Source organism: Macrosteles quadrilineatus, unplaced genomic scaffold, assembly GCF_028750875.1.
Source record: "Macrosteles quadrilineatus isolate MER2022 unplaced genomic scaffold, UCM_ALF_1.0 Scaffold_7__1_contigs__length_78375512, whole genome shotgun sequence".
Classification (NCBI taxonomy): domain Eukaryota; kingdom Metazoa; phylum Arthropoda; class Insecta; order Hemiptera; family Cicadellidae; genus Macrosteles; species Macrosteles quadrilineatus.
In genome coordinates, this window is record NW_026542600.1 from 36,165,656 (window position 1) to 36,188,560 (window position 22,905).

The 22,905-nt window shown below is 33.5% G+C and overlaps 1 protein-coding gene across 1 annotated transcript in view; it reads right to left on the reverse strand.

Annotated features, from left to right (window-relative positions):
* Positions 1 to 2,407: 2,407 nt before the first annotated feature.
* Positions 2,408 to 22,905, reverse strand: part of LOC128998784 (uncharacterized) — a 65,146-nt gene continuing 44,648 nt past the window's right edge. Inside the window, exons 3-5 of the mRNA XM_054425137.1 lie at positions 9,813 to 9,947; positions 5,653 to 5,767; positions 2,408 to 3,772 (exon numbers count right to left, since the gene is read on the reverse strand). Coding sequence (XP_054281112.1) covers positions 3,480 to 3,772; positions 5,653 to 5,767; positions 9,813 to 9,947 — 543 coding nt within the window. The 3' untranslated portion in view covers positions 2,408 to 3,479. The remainder of the gene's footprint in view (positions 3,773 to 5,652; positions 5,768 to 9,812; positions 9,948 to 22,905) is intronic.

Here is a 22,905-nt window from a genome sequence, read left to right on the forward strand (position 1 = left end):
GAATTTCTTACAATAATAATTTCTTCCTATTGATGAATGAAACTTACATGAACGTTCATCCAGTATACTAGTTATTATTCATATCATGTTTTAGATTATTATAAATATATAGTATAAATAAAAAAAGATACTGGGACGCTAATTAGGATAAGAGTTTGGGTATGTTACTGTGCTAATGGTTAGCTTGTCATACTTCGGTATGAGAAGGGTGGATTTGATTCCCGCAATAAGCACGAGGAGGTTTAGAACACGTGTTTGTATAATTTCATAAAAGTTTATATTCACCTGGACACTAAATCCCTCCGCCGCAGCAAACATGCTCTCCACAAGAATTGCCATTTGCTTGATTGTGTTTTCACTAAAATGTCTCCTTAAATATGTCAGATTATGATATTTTATAACTTGTTTTGTTACGAACTGTGTTGTATTTTTTGTTAATATTTTGTTGTTATCGTTAGTTTTTTAGAGGTTAACTGTAAGAAAGGACCATGAGGTCCTAAGTTCGCCTTAATAAAAAAGGATTTTCATTTCATTTCATTTCAGATTTATTCCTTAATTGAATTACATTAGTTAAACAAGTACTTAGGTTTGCAGCTACAGGGGAGGAGATAAAGTATTTTTCGTGCAATTCTAAAAGTTAAGTATGGAATAGGTGACGTTTCCGAACTTGATCTACAAGTCTTAAAAGATTAAATTCAACTTTAAAAGAAGAAACTAAAACAGTCGTATTATCCTCCATTAAAGAGACATGGTATTTTAAATGTATAGAATTTTGGAATTTTCACAATGAGCATTACACGCATTACAATGCTTTAGAATCCTTAATTGTTTGTTTTTAAACTCTCCATTTGTTATTTAGGTTTAGAAAAATTGAATTTTTTAGGTTTTGAGGGTCAACAATCTTAAAACCCAATTTTTTACACCGTAAAACTAACCCCCCATTTCCGTAGTCCAAATATGTTGGTTTACAAACTCGTTTGAATAAATATAGGTTTACACGTTTGTTCCAAATTTCATCAAAATGGATATATTTTGCTCAAGTTCTCGTGCTAACAGACATACTTATAAAGGTTTTGTATTGACACAAGGTATAGTATATGTATTTATAAATTTGAACAGAGGGTGGTCAAAAAAAGATGTGTGGTCACTGAGGACCTAAAAAGAATGTCGGTCCCGGGTCCTCGTCTTACCATGAGACCTCCGGTAATATCTTATTCCTTAAAAATTCACTAAAAGAAAGACTTAGTGCACTGTAAGATTGTTGGAATATAGCCTTTTATAGATATCGTGCAGAAGTCACATTAAGCGTCTCGTGTCACTTTGATCCTCCATTCTTGACCTCGGAAACCTCAATCCTTCTCTCGGACATTTATCAGCTTTTGACGTGGATTGATAAATGTACAGTCTGTGTAAATAATTTGTAATATTTGAAGCAAAAACGTTTTAAGGCTAATATACTATTTATTCATTAGATTTAAGTTTTATTGCATTATAAAATTTTATTCTATCCAACATTAAATCTTATAAGATTTTCGAAGTCATCAAATAAATATAAAGTCCCATGAAACATTAAAACACATTACATTTTGATGGAGTGGCACAAATTAAACAGATAATTAAAAACGACAATTCCAGATACAAAATAGAATGCGTGTTAAGTTGTGTGACCTATATGAAATTTATTGTATGAATCCTGGTGAAAAATTTATAAGATGAATATAAATTATAAATTAATAGTGAATAAGTTTATATGCTTTGTCATTACTGTAAAGTAATTTCATAATTTCAAATCACTCCAGAAAAATTGCACGTTCCCTTATAACTGTAGGAGAGTCTAAGGAAATATTTCTTTTATATGTATTACCAATATCTTAATTAATTCTATTATTATGAAGTAAGTTAAAAGAGCTGATTTATTTAGTCAATTTTTCTTATTGGGTGTGCCATTAAAATTAACAGAATGAAATAATCAATTTATACTCTGTGCTATAACTTGGTGCAAATAAAATCATCGCAAAACACAAATTACTAAAAGACATTTGATGTAAAAAAATAATAAATAATTTTTTTTTGTTTCCTTGTGGCTATATTAGTAAAACCAAATTCTCAAAAGATAGATATCAAGTTATGGTGCCTAAAAAAGCATTGGTTGTTGGCACAATTTGTTACATATGACAAGTCGAAAGTACAGTGCTGTAAAAATAATAAAAATATTATTCAAATAATGAAAATCTAAATAAACCGATACCAAAAGACTGTTTTTCCTGTTAACAAGATAAGAATAACTGTGTCAAATATATGTATGCAAATTTTAATAGAAAATCTTGGTAAACATGCTATTACTAATGCAGGTCAATAAAACTAACGATTTATTTTACATTTTATTATCATAAAGAACTATGCCAACTTTAAACAAGATGAGATACATAGAAAGTTAATAGATTCTAAATGTGATAGTAAAAATAGAGTTATGTACATTTTCTTAGGTTTACCCATTCATCTGATTTTCCTATATTAGCACATTATTACAGTAAAAAATCGCTATATGCAAAGCCTTTAACGTACCCTCAAAAGATATGTTTACAAGCATAAAACCCCTATTTTTCACAAGTAGATATTTATGCCTGTTTATGATTTCTCCTTATGGATGAAATGTGTAATATCATCCTCAATGATTTCTCGTAAAACAAAACATTCCATTTTTTATTTTAATGTGTTTGGTACATTAGCATTCAAGACTCAAGATGAGTTGATGGTAAAATAATGAACCTCTTTTTCTCTTTATCACTTGGGAAAGGGAACTTTGCAATAATAGTTCTTCCCTTGAGTAAAAGAAATATTCAAAGGACTGTCATTTAATTCCTTTATTTTTCTGTTATACACATTCTAAATAAACAAGTGTTCTAGCTCTGTAATTTTCAATATAGATTGTTCAGGTATGCATATTGATCAATGTACTCGTTTAGTTTTTCCTGTTATTTTATTAGTTTTCTGCTCAAGTTTATTCTCTCCAAGATCTGTGAGAATTTAACTCATGCGTTAAGTAGAGATTACTTGTTTTATTTCAAAAGCATTTTTTATGACAGGATTACATTTTATTAGAAATCATTAAAAATAAATCTTAAATTCAATACCATGAATAAATCGACCTTGATTTAATTCCGATTTTTCTATTAACTGGTATATTTCTAAGAACATACTTCTTTTTGTGTATGTTTATAAGGGCGTTCAACATAGAAAAAAATTGTATTATTCATTGCATTATACCATGGTTTAATATAAGGTAGTGTCACTTAAGAGCAGCTGAGCTCAGCATGGTGTTAGATTAGTGTGTTATCAAAGTTTTGGTTCAAATACCCTGTTCTCCCCCATCCCTCTTCTTCTCAGACCTGCCAGGCCACTCTGCCAGGCCGGTCAGGACCCAGGCCGACTACGCTGATGGCCGGGACTGTGTGTCCGGCATCCGAGGCCATCCCCGGTCAGTCCGGGTCGTAGCGACAATCTATCCTCAACACCAATGCAATAGCTGTCAGGCTCAGCACGGATATCAGCATGAGCACCGAGGCGATCACTGTAGTCTGTGAGCTGACGAAGAGCGAGCCCAGACAGAAGGCGAAGACCACCAGGTGCAGGGCCACGGAGGACGTCCACAGTAGAGTCAGGGGGACGGCCACGCGGACCGAGGGTCCGAGGAACCTGAAGAGGCTCAGGGGAGGAACGCATGACGGTGAAGTGTATCCACTGAAACCCCTACTCGTGTGGATACTCATGGCTGGAACAGACACATGGTGTTATCAGTCGGTTTGTTGTGCCACGTAGTGTAGCGTGTTGTGTGTCTAATGTATATGTATTCGTATGTAAATCGTTTGACATCATCGAATGAAGGCCCTTGAGAGTAATGCCTATGACTTGGCAGCAATCAAAACCTGGCCCACAAGAAGTATGGGCCAGAGCTGTGATGGAGAGTTTGGCATTAACAAAAATATGGCGTAACATTTATAGAACACTGTTGATTTCACATAAAAAAACATAAATTTACCGCCAATGTTGCATAAAATACCATTTACCATTATTACTCAAGTATATAACGCTATTTGATTCGTACTTAATTTTAATATTTTACTATTTTACTATTGAGCTAAAAAGATCATAGGAACGTTAAAATATATTTGAATATTGAATATTTTGAAATTTTAACAGCTTGTTTTTATATTGAAATCAGCTGATTATCGACAAATAAAATGTCTTCATTGAACTATTTTGAAAATCTAAAAGACAATTAAGCTATACACTTAATATCAATCACATGTACTACACTTTGAAGATCACTTACATGTTTTAAAAGGGTGCCAAGATTAAATAAGACAATTTCAATGTGGCAATTAAAAATATCTACGAAACGGCCTCTCGATGTGGAAACTTAATCAAGAGGTTATTTAATTCCCTATGGATTAGATTAATAAGATCCAATGTCGTGCTTATAAGGATTTTTCTTCGTTCTTCAACTTGACAAATGTTTAATTTGCTAAAAGGCTTTTGCTAAATAAGAAAACATTGCCCTTCTAAGGCCATTGTCTCAAACCCACTCAATAAAATGAAGAGCTAAAACAGGATGTACGTTTAGTATCAGATTACTCTGTATACTACTCTGGAGCTTTCGGAAATGTCTAATGTTTTACTATAAGTGCCTTGGTTGATCAATGTACAGTTGTTTTGTAAACATTTATATGTACTCTTATATATTTATTCATAATTCAATATTTAGTTTGGAGGATTTAAATTGTTGTTGCGCATTTAAATGTTTCTAGTTATTTATAACTAGCTGATTAAGCTGTACCTTGTTCCTTATTTATTGTTATAGCAAAACTAAATACCCATTTGTACATTTTAAACACCCATTTCTTGAAATGAGAAATGTCTGTAAAAGCCCAGCATTCTCAATAGCTTACAAAACAACTTTAAAACTGTTTTCAAAGTTTTAACAAAGAAACAGAGTCGTTCCATTACTGGAATAAAAAATATTTCAAATATTTACATAACATTAAGGTAGGCTTACGGTCCACAAATTATTATTGATATATTTCCCTTCTCTTTTCCAATTATAATTCCCAAAACGAAAGAGCTGAAAAAGTCAAATAAATTCGAACCCGTCTGAGAGTTTTCTTTAAATAACACGTTGACTTTGGTACGGAAACTGCTAAGGGAGAAAACATTGAAAACAGTATTGTTGTATATCGTGTTTTTGTTTCCGTTTCAGTTCTTATAAATGTCTTCAGGAATTAACAACTAATTCTGCTAACTCTATTCAGTAACTTATTCACCTCCTCTAAAATACCATGACTAAAAAAATAGGGATTTTCTGCACATTGTGCTACATTCAGGGCGTATATGTAGTCAATAAGATTACGACATCGATTGTGAGAAAAAGCCAGTTGCTTTTAAATGGCTTTAAACTGGACCCAACTGTCTTTGTTCATCTTCGGGGTCATTCCAATTTAAAAAAAAAAACTATTCTTGATAAAGAAGTAGTTGATCTTAGTCACTTCACAGCTGTCACCTTGCCCAATCATCAACCATCCTTTGGCTATCATCGTCTTGGCATATGCATCTATGGAGTGTTGCAAAACTAATATAATATAATTTTCAACGTACCAGCAGCTGCTACTGTCAAAACTCCAGCTGGCATGCCCAGTCCTAGGTGAAGTCTTCCCCGCTCTTCTATGAAAGCCACCGCTCCCATGACCAGGGCAGAGATTCCGCACACTATCTGTAAAGAAAAGTTGGATTTTGAAAAAAATTGATACTTCAGATACCCATGCCACTACAAGGAGCAAAAAATACTGGGTTCCTATAAAATGTGTAAACGTAAAGAATTTAAATTGAAACCACATTTTTAACTTTCAAATTAACTCAGTATGTAATACCTAAGAATTAAAATACAATATACTAAGTGTATAATATTCATAACCAACTGGTTAGTGGTGTAATTAATATCGAACCCTTTTTCAAACTGTGGCTTTTGGATACTGCAAAAATTATTGATGAAAGTGATTTTGAAATACACTATTTTTTATTCTGTACCAAATGAGATAAATAATCTAGGAATATAGTTTCTTGTTTATAAGGAGCAAAGAGAAACTATGCTAAGTAGCATCTGCCGTCACGCATTTCTAAGGCTAAGCATAGGATTCAGGCATTGTTTGTGAATTTGCATGTAAATGTACCAGCAACTGATGGCGTCACAACATTGAGTTGTATTTTATCAGTACAGCACCTACTTGGAATATGTCTTACTTAAGATTGAAACATTATTGGCAGTTTATAATATTCAAATATTGTAGTGCACGCTATATAATTAAATTATTTAATTATCTTATGAAATATTAACTTTGAAAACGGTACATTGCAAATGTCCAATCATCCCCAAGATATAAGAAAAAAAATATACAAACAAACGTTAAAAGTGGTATGTAAGTAAAGGAGGTAAATATTTAAAATACCATTTCAACGTGATTTTAGATTTCTTTATTCATCTTCAATGCTAATAAAATATTGCTATGATAACATAAAGGAATGTTATTTAAGTATTCGTCCAAATTAGATTAAACTTATTCCTAGTATTGGATTATTAATTACTGCTGAAATTGTATCAGTTTGACTGTCAACTAAGTGTACTAGGTAATATTCACGAGTAAACAAAGTTCACAATACTTCAATCTATCAGTGCCAGGACTTTAAAATATCCGGATTGATAACAGTCATTTTAACATAAAGTACCTTAAAAGAGCAAAGTTTAAGATTAATTCTCCTTCAAGATAAATTCTTACATTGCAGGTTTCCCAGGCTGAAGATTTTGAAAACGTTTAAGAGTCACAATATGATTTTTCACGTAGTGAGAAAGTCAGCCAGATTTATTGGTAATGCAACTATGATTTCAAAAGGTATGATTATTATTTATAATTGATACAACTTAGCCATATTTCGGTTTATAAAGACGGGATCATTTTCTTTTAATTGTTGTTTTACGCTTTAGATCAACTTGTTGTATGTGTATTTTAATATTTAGGTTATTACCAGTAAGAATCCTGAAAGTGGTAGAGAAGTGGGTTAATCTTATTTTGTACTGAATCGTAAAATGCTCTTTTTCAAACACCAAGTTTACACTGAATAAGATTAAAAAAACGTTCAATTATTCTAAACTCAATAATATGTATAGCAAAATTACATAAATTGATAGTTCATGAGACCATAAATGAAGGTTATTCGTTAGTTTGTTTTATGATTTGAAACCGTCTTAAAATAAAGTTGTTCATTAAAGGAAGGATATTATCTAAATATATTGCCACAAGTTTATGCATAATTTATTAAACATCCGTAAGGGATACATAAAATATATTTATTTTTAAAACCATCATTATTCTCTAAAATAAATTTATATTTAGTAAAAAACATTAAGGAACTCTTTACAAGTCTGACCTTTTTCGTTTACAATTAATTTTGCAAAACAACTAGGTATTTTTTGGATGTGCTAATTCTCTAAGCTAATTGACTGTTTAGTAGATTGTGTATTACAAATGACAACAGTTATCACATTAATTGTATGCATTACTATGTAGTGTGATTCAGATCACATTTGTACACTAATTGGATTATGCCACGTCATTAGAGGACATCAAGCAGATTAAGTAATGTGTATCCTGCCAACCTGTACCGGATGTGAGGTCATTTTACACACCGGACACTAGGGCAATAACCATGAAGACCCCGGATACCGAGAGCGATATCAGTGATCCATTGCTAGCTGATGTATAGATAACAATTGTTATTCAGTTTAATACAATAATATCTGGACTGCATGCAATACACAGATATACCTATACAACCACAGTTCTTTCGTGAGGGTAGATTTTAACTGTAGTTAACAATAAAAATTATATCATCATTCCTAAAGAAATATTTCTCAGGACCACTTGGCATCCATTACAAATAATAAAGGATACAAACGTTTACAAACTATATAGTACAAGATACTTTGAAAGTATGAATAATCTATGATATACAACTAAATATGATACATAACAACAATCAATCACATAATTTGCATTCGACACAAAAGTCTAGATCAAACGTTAACACATTTGTACGCTCTGAATCTCTTTGAAAACTAAACATCTTTTTTGCAGATCTTTCCATAGGACTATCTCCTATTCCTATCTTTTCAAGAATTCAAATTAGAAACTTCACTCTGGTTTGAGAGTGCAGGTCTAGGCTTGCTCGGGATTTGTTCTGAACCACCCCGTACAGCCCATTGTTAGGTATGAGTCTATATCCAGCCCTTATAGCAGCTTGCATTGATTTCCCTACCTTTAGGTCGTGGCTTTCAAGAAATACACAGAGGCAACTAAGCAATAGGTATAACCCATGAAAATGACCCCTACACGACTTCCGCAAGAGGTGTATTCACAAAATTAAGAGTACTTTGTCTAACATGTAAATTATAAAATGTTTTAACATCCTTCATTTAAAAGCTGAATCAGGATGGCTAGTTATTTTGAGTGCAGCTATGATCTTTTACAATAGTTTCCAATTAGAATTATACGGTTAAATTTACATAAACTATTAACTGCTGTTTAATGAGAAGTGAGGTTGATTGTATGACCTCAAAAGTAGGACGACAAATATTAAGACCTACCAAAGTAGACTTGAACCTAATCCTGCTGAAAATCGCTTTATGGGGTAAAGTAAAATAAATACTAATTTAAGTTTCAGTGGAAATGTCAGATGTCAGGCGGGAGATTAAGAAGCCTTGGCAAAGCTGAGTAAGAACTGTTTCCATTTTCTTAATGCTAAAGAAATAGAGAATATAACTAAACTACGATAAATCAAGCAACCAGTGAAGGTTTATTACCCGATCACTAATTTATCGACAGCAATTGGTAATCCGTTGTTATTTCTTCTTATCGTCAATTTCTTTTTGTCACTTGTTCTTTTTAATGTGGATGAATTTTAAGATAAGTATGGACAACTGGAAGAAGGGTTTACTCAAAACCCCCCAGCTCCAATCTTAGGTTATAAAACAATCAAGGGCCGTTTTTGGTCCTTTTAGACATGATGTGTAAGGCCTACCCATGTTTGCAGTGTACTGAATCAGTGATTATGTATCGTTGATTTTAAAGGCACCAATAATTTAAGCCCGCACCCTGGAGCCGTCACTGAAATTATCCCTACTCTTCATTCTTGTATTGTACCACGTGACCCATTAACTGTCTTGGTATGATTTACGCACAGATCAGGTTGAAAGAAGCCACCAACTGTTTTTTAAAGAATTAGATTAACAGTGTACCAGATTATTTATGCACCAATGTATACGCCTTTTTGTATTTTAAAGGTCATATAGCCACCTAAGTTTGCTTTAGATCTTTCAGCATGTTTTGATCGCTTCAACTGTACAGTACTCTGTTAATTTACTAATGAGCCCTACAGGATTAAGCTACCATTAAACACACACACGCTCTTACTGACCGGCTTGCTCGTTTGGTGACTCACGCATTAGGCTTCAGTCCAAAAGGTTTTTCCGATTTCATTTTTAGTTTTCATGCCTATCAAACTCATATTATATTTCATGAAAAGTAAAACAACAATGTTATCCCCCATTTCCGTGTCCATCAGCTTAGATGGTTGTAACACTTAGACACTTGTTTTTATGGGAAATGACAATTTCTGAGGTCACTAAACACTAACACCGTGTGTGTAACTGCTACTTAACCTCTAGAGCTCACCACTACACCCTGACTGCTCACTATACACGTTACCTGTAGCACTCTTAGCCTAAGGACCACAGCGAAAGGGTAGCCGACTCCAGTAACGGTGAGGGCTCTGTCCTCGCACGGAGTTACGTCACAGACATCCTGGGCAGGAAGAGAGTCCTTCCGGTGGTTCAATCGACTCTGCACAGGAGAAAATCAGAGGTTAAGTAAGTTTACAAAATCTTAAAAGCCATTATTTGCTAATCGTTATAAAAAATGATACTTCAATTCCAAAAATTTCTTTTATAGCTGTTTTTTCACTGATATAGACTGAACATTTATAAAATTTCATTGGATGTTTAAGTTTTGAGACAAAACTCATAATTTATTGAAATAATTAAAAAGAAAAATATATTTAAAAAATAATGCTAATTTATTGATGGCAATATAGAGGGTAATCCACGGCCTATGTTTAAATATAGTTATCGTTACACTGTTTCGAAAACGTAGTGGATATAAAATGGCTCATTGTTATTTCCAATACAAAAGAATCGTATTGTACCGAAAACCTCTTTTTTAATAAATGATATTAGGAAGTTCCAGATTATGCTCTAAAAATTAAGTAGTTACTGAAAACTTTTGACTTATTTGGGTATGCATAGATTTTTTAATTTTTGTGACATATACTGTATAATAATGAATTAGATCATGAATAAACCCAATTAATTATATGGCACTAACCAAAATGTCATTTTGAGCCTCGTTTATTTTCCAAACTAGGGTTCTATTCGGTCACGTCTAAAAAGGTTAATTCAAGCCCTTTACGCTATTGCAACACTAATAAACATTTAAAAGAAATACCATATGACTCCGAGAGCGTAGAGAAGTTAAATAAAACTCCAGATATGTGTGCTCATGAATAGAGGGAATATAACAGTCCAAATTGTGAAGTCCTTGTCAAATAATTACAATTTACCTTTGTGTACTTCATTATGTATATAAAAAAGTAAATTTTTATAACAGAAATTAAAATAAAATATCCCGCCCTCCATTCGATGCAAAACGTACAAACTTATTGGATTTTAGTTGCTGATGTATTGAGTTTTTTAGACAGGTCTTTTTAGTGTATCAATGCCATAAGATTTTTTATAAAAGAATGTAAAACAACGTCAAAGGAAATTGGCTCAAGCACCACAACGTTAGAATTCTTCTCTCCCGTGCCGAATACCTAGACGCTAACTGCCTGGGGTGACACGCCGAGAAAAGGTTTATAATAAAACGAAATGACCACACATCCTTCCAATAATGTGGCCATATAGATACCCATGCCCCTACGAGGAGCAAAAATACTGGGATTCTATAAAATGTGTAAACGTAAAGCATTTAAATTGAAACTACATTTTACCAAGATGGATTAATAAAATTGCACTGCAAATAAATAATGATAACATAGTAATAAATGTAATTTGACTAATGTAGGCTACTGTTTTTAACTTTCAAAATAACTCAGTAGAAGAAATTAAGTTTTAAAATAGTAATGAATTTAATTTATTTATAATTTCTATAGCAATAGGTAGACCTACTACTGTATTAATATATCCGTTTTAATGCTACTATACGGACTTCTGTTTGATTAAATTGCAGCATAAACCTAAATTTACGTAATGCATAGTTTGTGAAACAGGTGGAATAATGTCTTATTATCTTCACCTTCCAGGCAACAACATAATATCACATTTGTTATGCCTTTACATAGGGTATTTTTTTTTAATGATGTATATTTTCGTCGCCCCCAACGCAAAAGGGCGTATCTCAAAAAAATACATTTTTCAGGATGCCTGTTAAAAAAAACCGCTCCTAATCTTATGCTTATAGCCGACACATTAATAAGTGGATTGTTTTAAGCTTTTTATATGTTATGACCTAAGGTTCAATTGACAATTTGCATTTTGGATATTAATTTTATCTTTTTAACTAACTGCAATAATTTTTTTTAAACCTCTTGAGATGCCCCTTTCTGTTGTGTTTATATCTAACTTTACTGATATACTAAAGAGATACGCCCATGTATAATATTGGTTGGGAGAAGAAAATTAATACAAATGTTGATAAAACACGTATAATATGTATTAGGTACAAAACATAGGGTAATAGAAACATAGTAACACAAATATAAATTAAATTATCTTTCAAAAACCATAAGAATTGAGTTAAATTAAATTAAAATCAACAAGTTTTTGTTGTTTAGTATTGATTAATTAGAAATTAAATCATCTTTCCTAAACCATCAACAAGTTTTTGTTGTTTAGTGTTGATTAATTCAAAATTAAATTATCTTTCCAAAACCATAAGAAATTAGTTAAAGTAAATTAAAATCAACAAGTTTTTGTTGTTTAGTATTAATTACAATGAAACTGTTCATTGATTAAACCAGTCTATATAGTCAGAGAAATATAGGATATGACCTTAAACAAATTGCAAGAAAACGTTTTATGGTTTTATTTTGTAGTGTTGGGTTTGCAGAACGACATACTAAAAGTTGCCAAAAATCGGTGCACGAGAAAACCACTAAAATCACAATTTAAAATGGCGGCTTTTCCCAACATTGAAAACATTTTGAAAAAAAACATACTACATACATATTATTATGAACATTTTTTGAGAAACTGACTTGGGACCACTGCCGATATTTATTGGGTCGTTAGTACTTAGTAACTTAGTACTTAGTACTTAGTAACGAAAACTCTCCCGCATACATTTCTTATGGACGTTTCGTAGCTTGATAATAAAAAAAAAATTATTTGTCTTATATCTCCAGTTCTTAATAACGGTTGCAGATCGTTCTAGCCTTAAAATATTCAGTAATGTAAGGGCTTCCATTTGAGCTCTCTAGCATTAAAATCATACAAGTTAAAGACCAGCTACGAACCTCAGAACAATATCAATTTTATCATTTTAGAAATATATTTTTACTAAAAGATTTATAACTCGGGATGTTAATACGTCACCAATTTGTTTCTGGTCTCAAATTAATCAGAAAATGTTTGGCTTTGATTTTATTTATCATTAGACAAAATCTGACAATTTTAAAATGAGTCATGGATCTTAATTTAACATTAAAATGTATTTATTTTGAAATTGGTCTTTAGTTAAAGACGTATATTCCATACCCTAATAACTCCCAGTAAGTATTCCATAGCTAAAATAAAAGTCAATAATGTTAGGAATTATTTAAGACTATAAAGAGTGTTGGGAGTGATTTAGAATTGGGGATATACGGCCTTAACTAAAGACAAATTTCAAAATAAATAAATTTTAATGTTAAATAAAGATTCATGACTCATTTTAAAATTGTCAGATTTTGTTTAATGATTAATAAAATCAAATCTATACAATTACTGAGTAATTTGAGACCAGAAACAAATTGGTGACGTATTAACAACCCGAGTTATAAATATTTTGATAAATTTATATTTCTAAAATGTTAAAATTGATATTGTTCTGAGGTTCGTTGCTGGTCTTGTGTGATTTTAATGCTCGAGAGCTCAAATGGAAGCACTTACATTACTGAATATTTTAAGGCTAGAACAAACTGCAACCATTAATAAGAACTGGAGATATAAGAAAAATATTTTTTTATTAACAAGCTACGAAACGTCCATAAGAAATGAATGGGGGAGAGTTTTCGTTTGAACATATCTTCTAAACGAAAAAAGATATTTAAAAACGGATTTCGCCATTGAAATCAGTGTAAAAATGTAGTTTGAAACGATGCGTCACAACACTATCATTACTTTAAAAAAAATATATCTATGTCCAATGTGGCGGATCCAAGATGGCGGCCAAAAACGCATTCCCTATCAAAATGAAGTACTAACGACCCAATAAATATCGGCAGTGGTCCCAAGTCAGTTTCTCAAAAAATGTTCATAATAATATGTATGTAGTATGTTTTTTCAAAATGTTTTCAATGTTGGGAAAAACCGCCATTTTAAATTGTGATTTTAGTGGTTTTCTCGTGCACCGATTTTTGGCAACTTTTAGTATGTCGTTCTGCAAACCCAACACTACAAAATAAAACCATAACACGTTTTCTTGCAATTTTTTTATTGATCCCTGTGTCAGTTTTCTTAGTTTGCTTGGACTAATAATCAGTCTTGAGTTTGTAACACAATTGATACTCGTAGGGAACATCTGATCTTGATTGTCTTTGGTAGAACATCTTGGTGGAACAACTTAGTCTTACCACAGGAGTATCACCGTTACACAACGCCATCAAGTCATCATACTTCTGTTTTGTGACGGTAGTTCTTTGGTATCCAGTTTGGTAACATGGATGGGCTTGGATGTTCTTTGCAGAGAGATAGTCTTGTCTTCATTTTGGTTGTGACTAGTCTTGTAAAATATTGTTTCATTGGGGGTTAAAGGGGTTTCATTGCGTAATACTGTACTGTAATGAGTTTTACCGGACAGCAATCAGCTGATTATACTGTATTTGGGTGGCAATGAGTGGTTATAAACAAAAACATAACCTCTCTTACAGGTTATGACTAGTAATTTTTAGTCCTTTAGTTGGTGGTAATATATAAGGATTTGTACAGATTTAGTAGTATGACGTAAACCATCGTACGCTATACGTATTATTTGTGCATATGAATAATATTTTAAACTAATAGTGATGATACATATACAACGATTCAAAACAGAAGAAAATTAGCTGATTTATTTAAATATAAACACAATAAATATAATTTATTATATATGTATTAGTGAGTCGGTGGCTCACTCGGTAGCGTCGCGGACTTCGAGCCCAAGGCAGCGATGTCATGGGTTCGGATCCCGGTCACTGCCGAAATAGTATATTACGTTAGTAGTCCGGAAAATAAGTGTTTACCGGACGAGCGTGGTCGTTCCCGTGCGAGACGAAGTCGAGTACGGGATAACCATACGAGTCCGGTACACACATTTTGGACGAGTTACGTACGATAGTTTACGCCGTACTACTAAATCTGTACAAATCCTTATATATTACCACCAACTAAAGGACTAAAAATTACTAATCATAACCTGTAGAGAGGTTATGTTTTTGTTTATAACCACTCATTACCACCCAAATACATAATCAGCTGATTGGTGTCCGGTAAAACTCATTACAGTACAGTAGTACGCAATGAAACCCCATTTGATTAAGCTGGTGGCAAACAGCTGTTTTCTGGACTAAATCCTTGCGTGGGAAGTTCGTCAAAATAGTGTAGTGTGGCGTAATAGTATATTACGTTACTAGTCCTGAAAATAAGTGTTTACCGGACGAGTGTGATCGTTCCCGTGCGAGACAAAGTCGAGTACGGGATTACCATACCAGTCCGGTACACACATTTTGGACGAGTTACGTACGATAGTTTACGCCATACTAATAAATCCGTACAAATCCTTATATATTTCCACAAACTAAAGGAATAAAAAACACTAGTCATAACCTCTAAGAGAGGTTATGTTTTTGTTTATAACCATTCATTGCCATCTTTAGGCCACATTTACTGTATTTATACAGTATAATCAGCTGATTGGTGTCCGGTAAAACTCATTACAGTACAGTAGTACGCAATGAAACCCCATTTGAATAAGCTGGCAGCAAACAGCTGTTTTCTGGACTAAATCCTTGCGTGGGAAGTTCGTCAAAATAATGTAGTGTGGCGTAATAGTAGTTTACGCAACGATTGCGTAAAGATAGTGTTAACGACACGAGAAGAAAATTTAAAGTACGAGCCTTGGCGAGTGCCTTAAAAACTTCTACGAGTGTCGTTCACACTATTTACGCGAGTTGCGTACACTACTTTACCTACGACGGTGTTTTAATTACTAAAAATCACTACTCATAACTTCTAAGTGAGGTTATGTTTTTGTTTATAACCTCTAATTGCCACTGACAGTGATGCAACGAAACATTGTATCAAAATACTAATTGCACCAATCAACAATTAAATTGGCCTGAACAGCTGATTAGTTGAATTTCAAATCATTAAAACTTTGCTTCTCCTCTCTCAATCCTTGAACCTCATTGGTCCGTTACCCGTGTTGTTATGAGTAAAACTATGCTGTTATGAGATACTGCAAAAGAGAGCTGTACGTATAATGTGTGGAACTAGGCCTAGAGCACACTGCAAGCCTTTGTTTGTTCAGTTAAAACTACTCACTCTTCCAGCTATTTATGTTTTGGACTGCTTAATTTATGTGAAAAAGAATGTCCACAATTTATTGTTATGTGAAAATCTACATAATTACTCTACTAGGCAAAAGAATCACATATTTATTAAGTACAATTACTATTCCAGGACCTTAAAAGTTTTGAGGTAACTGCACTTAAGCTGTACAATGCTCTTCCTACTGCAATCAAAGACCTGCCACTAAACAAGTTTAAAGACAGGATTAAACACTTTTTGGTTAACAGCCCTATTTATAACACTTGTGAAATTTTTGATCTGGACTATTCATTATTGTAGACCATTGCTGACTGTGTAGCCATTTATGTAAATGTACCTTGTAATTTATGCATTTATGTGATGCATGATGCAGACGTAATTTATTAATTATTTATTTCTTGTATGCTACTTAACTTTTATTGATGTGTGCGTTTTTGCAACATTTTGTAATTTTTTTTTTTTTGTGACGAGGCTGATAGCATGTAATTGTTGAATGGTCAATAAATTCTTGATTCTTGATACTTTTCAATTCTAAGAACTGTACTGAAACGGCTACTTTAAAAAATGGTCGTAGGTAAACATTTTATCAGTACAGTTAACCTTTTTACTTTACCGGCTCACCCCTTGCTTTGCTGTTAACGATTTACGCACTGGCGGTTAGTCTATGTAAACGGGCAAATGCAAGGTTAAAAGAGGCCGCCAACCTCTTTTAGTAAAAAAATAAAAATTTAACTAAGACATCAAAAGAAGAAGAATTTCTTTCTCAAAATAAATATGCATGTATAAATATAATATCTTTTAAGCTTTTAATTGTTTTACCTAGTGTTTATTATATTTATGTAGACTAATGGGAAAATACTGTCTATTCAAAACTATCTAATTCAATATCATCAAAACTGGCAAAACTCGTAAACTGCTTGTAATAATCTATGCCTAATCTATGCCTGCCTTCTTTCATATACAGTTTAACTAACATATGTTTTATTGATTATTATGATTTTTGTAAACAGTCAAATATACACATCTTTTGTGAAGTCCTAATAGTCTTTTATCTTGTCTGTCTATAATATTTTAACATTGGTGCCGAAACCCGACTAATAAATTATGTCAAAAAATATGTCAATCCGAAAGTCAGGGAGAGAGAAACACCCTCCAAATAGATATTCCCCAGAAAATGTAAATGACAAGAATGAGGAACCCATAGAAAGAGATGGTCAACCTCCAAAACCCCCTTCTAAGTCAAAAACCAAATCTTCAAGTTCCAGCAAGCGCCGGTTAGTTCAACTGCAACTAGAAGAAATAGAAGAAATAAACAGGCTTGAGAAAATACACGAAGAAAGGGAGATGCAACGGCTGAAGGAATTTGAAGAAAAGGAGATGGAGCGTCAAATGCAGGAACAACAGAGGCGAAGAGAGGAGAGGGAAATGGAACGACAACGTCAAGCTGAAGCAAAAGAACTAGAACGACAGAAGCGTCTGCTGAGAGTAAGGACCGAACTTGAGTCTGCTTCGGTCTTGGGAAGTAGTCAGTCCGCCTCAGTCTTGGGCAGTCGTCATTTGGAATTGGAAGATAATGAAGACCCTGACAAGGTAAGCTTCAATATTGCTACTGTTGAGGAGGACTCTAATGTCAAAGTCAATAGGTGGCTGAATGAGGAACCGTCAGTTCCTTTGACATCGTCAGCCATCGTGTCTACGGCTATTGATAAACTAGCAGACTCCTTTTCAAAAGCTATCAATTTATCTAACTCCAACCAACCTGTCTCTTGCCGACAGCGTCTTCCATCCTTCAGCGGGAAACCAGACGAATGGCCCATGTTCTATTCCTGTTACAATAAGACTAAACACCTTTTTAATGACGATGAAAACCTTGACAGAATAAGAAATTGTCTGGAGGGAGATGCCTTTAAAATGGTAAAACCTCTATGTATATCAGGTAAAAATTTGAGTACAGTAATGAAAACTTTACAAATGCGTTTTGGACGTCCAGAGTTTATAGTCGAGTCAATGTTGAAGAAGGCGCGCATGCTCCAACCAGTCAAGGAGGATGACGCTGTCAGCCTTATTGAGTTTTCAACAACTCTTTTAAACCTGACCTCTACCGCAGAGTCGTTGGATTTGGAAATGTACCTAATAAATCCTCTCTTGTTGAATGAACTTTTAAGTAAGCTCCCCTATACCCTGAAGTACAGGTGGGCTGAACATGTAAATAGCATGCATTTAGAAAAACCTACTGACCTGAAAGTATTCTGTAACTGGCTTGAAAATCAGTGTTCCATTATGAGTATTTATTTTCGTCCACCCGAGGAGACAACGCGGAAGAGAAGTGACCCTAAACCAGTTTTTACTAATTCGCCCAATGAAAACGTTTGCATGTTTTGCTCGGAGAGTCATGAAACCGATAAATGTAAGCTTTTTAGAAAAGCAGAAGTCTCGCAGCGGTGGAAGATGATAATTGAGAAAAAACTGTGTTTCTTTTGCTTTCGTCGTCACCACATCAAATTTTGCAATTTAAAGAAACCTTGTGGAATCAATGGGTGCAAACTATCCCACCATCGCCTTCTGCATACTAACAGTGCCACTAAAAATGCCCAAGAGATCAGCTGGGACAGAGTACAGAACACTTTCAGGCAGGAAGGTAAATCAAAAGAAGAATTTATAAGCAATCACTCGGTAAATAACCGTGTTTTACTAAGAGTATGTCCAGTGACATTATATGGTCCAAGCTGTCAGATCGACACATATGCACTTTTAGATGACGGTTCAACTATATCTCTACTAGATTCAACTACAGCCAATAAATTAGGCGTCAGTGGTAGCATTGAACCCCTTACCACTTGTTGGTCAAATGCAACTAAACATTTTGACCCAACGTCCAGACGAGTTGAACTTAAAATAAAAGGGCTCTATGAAGACGAAGTTTTCACATTGACTAATGTAAGAACTCAATTTCCCTTAGATTTACCCCAACAGTCGATCGATTCAGTAAAGCTTCGTGAGACATGGTCTCATTTAAATTCAATCGACCAACCTCTACCAACATCTCATGCCAAACCTACCATCTTGATTGGTCAAGATAATTGCAACCTAATATTGACAAGGAAAGTTGTGGAAGGGCTTCCTAACTCGCCAGTTTTATCCTGGAGTTACTTAGGCTGGTCGTTGCATGGAAAATGTCCAGGATACAGTGGAGGACGTATCGATGACAACTTTGCTCTGACATGTTTTAAATATGATAAATTGTACAAAACAGCAGAGGAATTATTTGAGATTGACAACTACGGTGCAGAAAACATCTCCCAAGAGGAAAGGACTCGAAACAAAGATATGAAAATCAAAACAGCACATTTAAACAGGGATCCAATAAAAGAAAAAGCGTTAGAGAAGGAATGCCAACCCCTGGAAGCTAAGAATATGATTCAAGACTCTGAGAAACATTCTGACATTCTCACCAGTGTCCAGACAGTCCGAGTGGTTGGAGAGAAAACGGATGAGCTGATAGAAAATTCCAAAGTACTTGAAGTCTTGAAGGAAGCCATGCTGGAATCCAGTGTCAAAATCAAGAACAAGATCTTTGCGGTAACTGGCAAAAGGAAGAATGTGAAAACAGAAGACAAAAAACTTAAAGCCAAACCTCTATGGGAAATGAAGAAAACGGAGAACGATTCAGAGTTGATAATTTGTGGTGGATGTGATGTGCAGTTTGACAATACCTCCTTCTACAGACACAAGAAGAAACGTGTGTGCTGGAAGGAGCACAAGAATAACGATGACAATCAAACAAACAAGTGTGCTCAGTGTGGCTGCAAGTTCCCATGTCTGATGGCCTTGTTTAAACACAACTGTAGTCGCTCACAGGAACCTACGATGCCACAATCGTGTCTTGAAGAGCAGATGGCGGAGGTACTAAGAGACAGCGTGGAGGACAATCCCAACTTGTCACCTAAGAAAATGTCCAGAGACGAGTCTGTGAGGAGAATGTCACTAGTGGACGATTCAGTCAGCCTAGTCAGTGACGAGACCTTTGACATCTCACAGTACCACGGCAAGTACTTTAAGCCCAGCAGTGATAACCAGAGGAATAAGAAGTATTCTGAAATATTCAAAGAAATCAAACAACAAAGAAAAAAAAGTATGCTCAAAGTGAAAATCACTAAAGAACTGGTGAGTGCCAAAGTTAGCCTTCGCAAGCCTCGGCCAAAAATTACTATTGCTCCAAAGAAAAAACTAATGAAATGGAAAAAGAAACTAATTTTTGAATGGTTAGTACTTGGGGGGGGAGAGAATGTAATATTTTAACACTGCTAGTAGTTTTAACCTATTTTAGCTTAAATACTTTAAAATATGGAATTTGTTTAATTTCATCAAAATGATACTAGGGTCGTTGTAGCTAACAAAATACCTTAACCATTATAGAACCATACATAGGAACTAAAGAAACTCAGGCTAGGAACTAAGGTACAATGTGTAAATACTATCTGAGTTTCTTATAATGTTATTATACTTTTATCGAAAACTCCCCTGTATGTGTAACAATAATTTGTCAATGATGAGGTAGATTTAAATTAAACTAATTAAACTTTTCAATTAAAAGGCAATCTTGCATAGTGTAATAATAGAAATTAAGTGTGTAAATGTGTGAAATAGGTTTAGTAAATACAAAAATTTTTTTATCAAAAAAATCTATCAGTTTTATAAAAGACTTAGCCAAAATGGATCCTCTTTGCAGCTAAGTAAGATATATAGATCGCTAAAGCTTGTCATTCATCTTGAAAGCTGATATTTTACCCTTAAAAGACCATTTAATCTTAACGACATTATACTTCATCTACGTATAATCACTGGCTAGAAGACTTTCTATCATAACTGTGTGGGACTCGTTTTTAAACTTTTCCTACATCGCTTTATATTTATAGATTTAACAGTTTATCCAAAGAAAAATTGTAGTTAAATATTTTAAAAACTGGTGGCTTAAACAAATTTACCAAAATATGTTGGTAAAAATTAAAGAAAACTGTGGTATCTTTGATCATTTCACAAGTATTTAATGTAAATCAATACTTGCATAAAATCATATTTGTATGGTATAATAATGTTTGTTTGTGTGTGAATGCATCACACCATATTATGATCATGGTACGTCTGGGATGTCATGTCAGGTGATATTTTAAATTCCCATTGGCTGCCACGACCATACCCGGTATGTTCAGTCAGTGTATTAAACACCCTTTCCACTACTCCATTTCCCAGTCTGTCCGAATCGATGGTCACACCACATGGTTTGGTCCACGCAGCCTTGTTTTTTTAACGTTAACTTTGTATATATTATACTATTCCCGAGCATAAACAAGTCTCCCGTCAAGTTAAGACTTAGTCGGAAAAGTGACAACGTAACAAAAATTTCTTGAAATATTTTAAATGTAACTTTTTTTAAACTGCAGATTTAAGAGTACAACATTAATTTATTTCATCGACCTGAGGGATTTTTTTGTTTTTGTAATAGTATTTTCCCCTCAACTTGAATTAATATCAATGGACTTGTAGATGTGTTTTCCATGATACAGTTTTAGATGGTTAAAGTCAATTAATACCGTCCCTAGTTATTTGGTAGTTAAGATAGAATGTCTTAACTGTATTCGTTTTATTTAAGATTTAAGCAAATGTAAATAATTTTCACACCAAAGTTACAAATAAAACAATGTTTTTACTACGAATAGGTTCTTGCACTTATAATCAATGTAATTAAATTCAATTCCAAACCAAAGAATGTTGTAAAGTCAAAATATATATGAAAAACAAACAAAATTGTTGCTGTACAAGTAAACTTAGAGTTTCATAATTTGTTATCGCGATATTTTAGTTCATTTTTTTCCAGAAATAATACCTTAAAAGGTCAGAAGGGTTCGGTCATTGCTGTATATTTCCTTTTAATTGTGTAAAATGTGGTTTCAGTCAGATTATATCAATTTGTAGTAGTGTAAGGCAATATTTGATTAGTTAAAAGGCCTCCTGTTTCATAACATAATATACAATATCCGTCAGGCTGAATCCAACAGTAATTCAAGTGGATGGAAGCTGATTGAAAATGAAGGTTTGTCAATCATTTTATTAGTTTTATTCGGAATTGGAAAATTTGGATGTTCATTTACAGCCATTCGGGGCACAGTCTCGTTATATTTATTTGTTGGTCCTAATTTGACTCCAATCACTAATACCTTTCTTTATTCATTTAGTTTCTAGCCAAGAATAGTTTTTCACATTACTTAAGAGGTCTAGAGGGAGTCGCGGCATTATAACTTACATTAAATCCATTGGTGATTGGCGGGATTTGAACACAGGACCTTGGAGACCAAAATCCCGCGCTCTAGCGCTAGACGACCTTGATATATGTAATTTAGTACAATAAATAAATAAACTAAATATAGCAGTTAAATGGAAATTATTAAATGTCATTGGTAATTTATAGAATCTATTTTGCGGTTATGTATTACGCGGTATTTTATGTAAAATTCCGTATTATTTTTTAAATTGTAGCTTACACACCTTAACATCAACGATCCTTGAAAACTAAAGACATACTGTGGATGACTACAATTTTGTCATTTCATTATTGGAAATGGAGCATTCTCCGTATTTTCCCATACAAATTTGCAAATATTCACTGTTACATGAATGGCAAACAAACACATGCCTACACACACATTTTTACCCGTAAGACTTTCCTTTTGGCATTTGAATCTGTTTTTGTTTAGTGGACAATTATTATGGCATTCGTTAAAAACTTTATAGTTTTATATCATAAGTATAGAACACAATAACGATGGTATTATTGTTCCTAGAAATGTATTGCTTTGTTTTTATTCAATAAATTGAACATAATAGTTCAGTGGTAGAGTCTTAGGTTTATAAGCCGGAGTTAACTGGTTCAAACCTCTCTGATTGCAGTATATTATCAATAG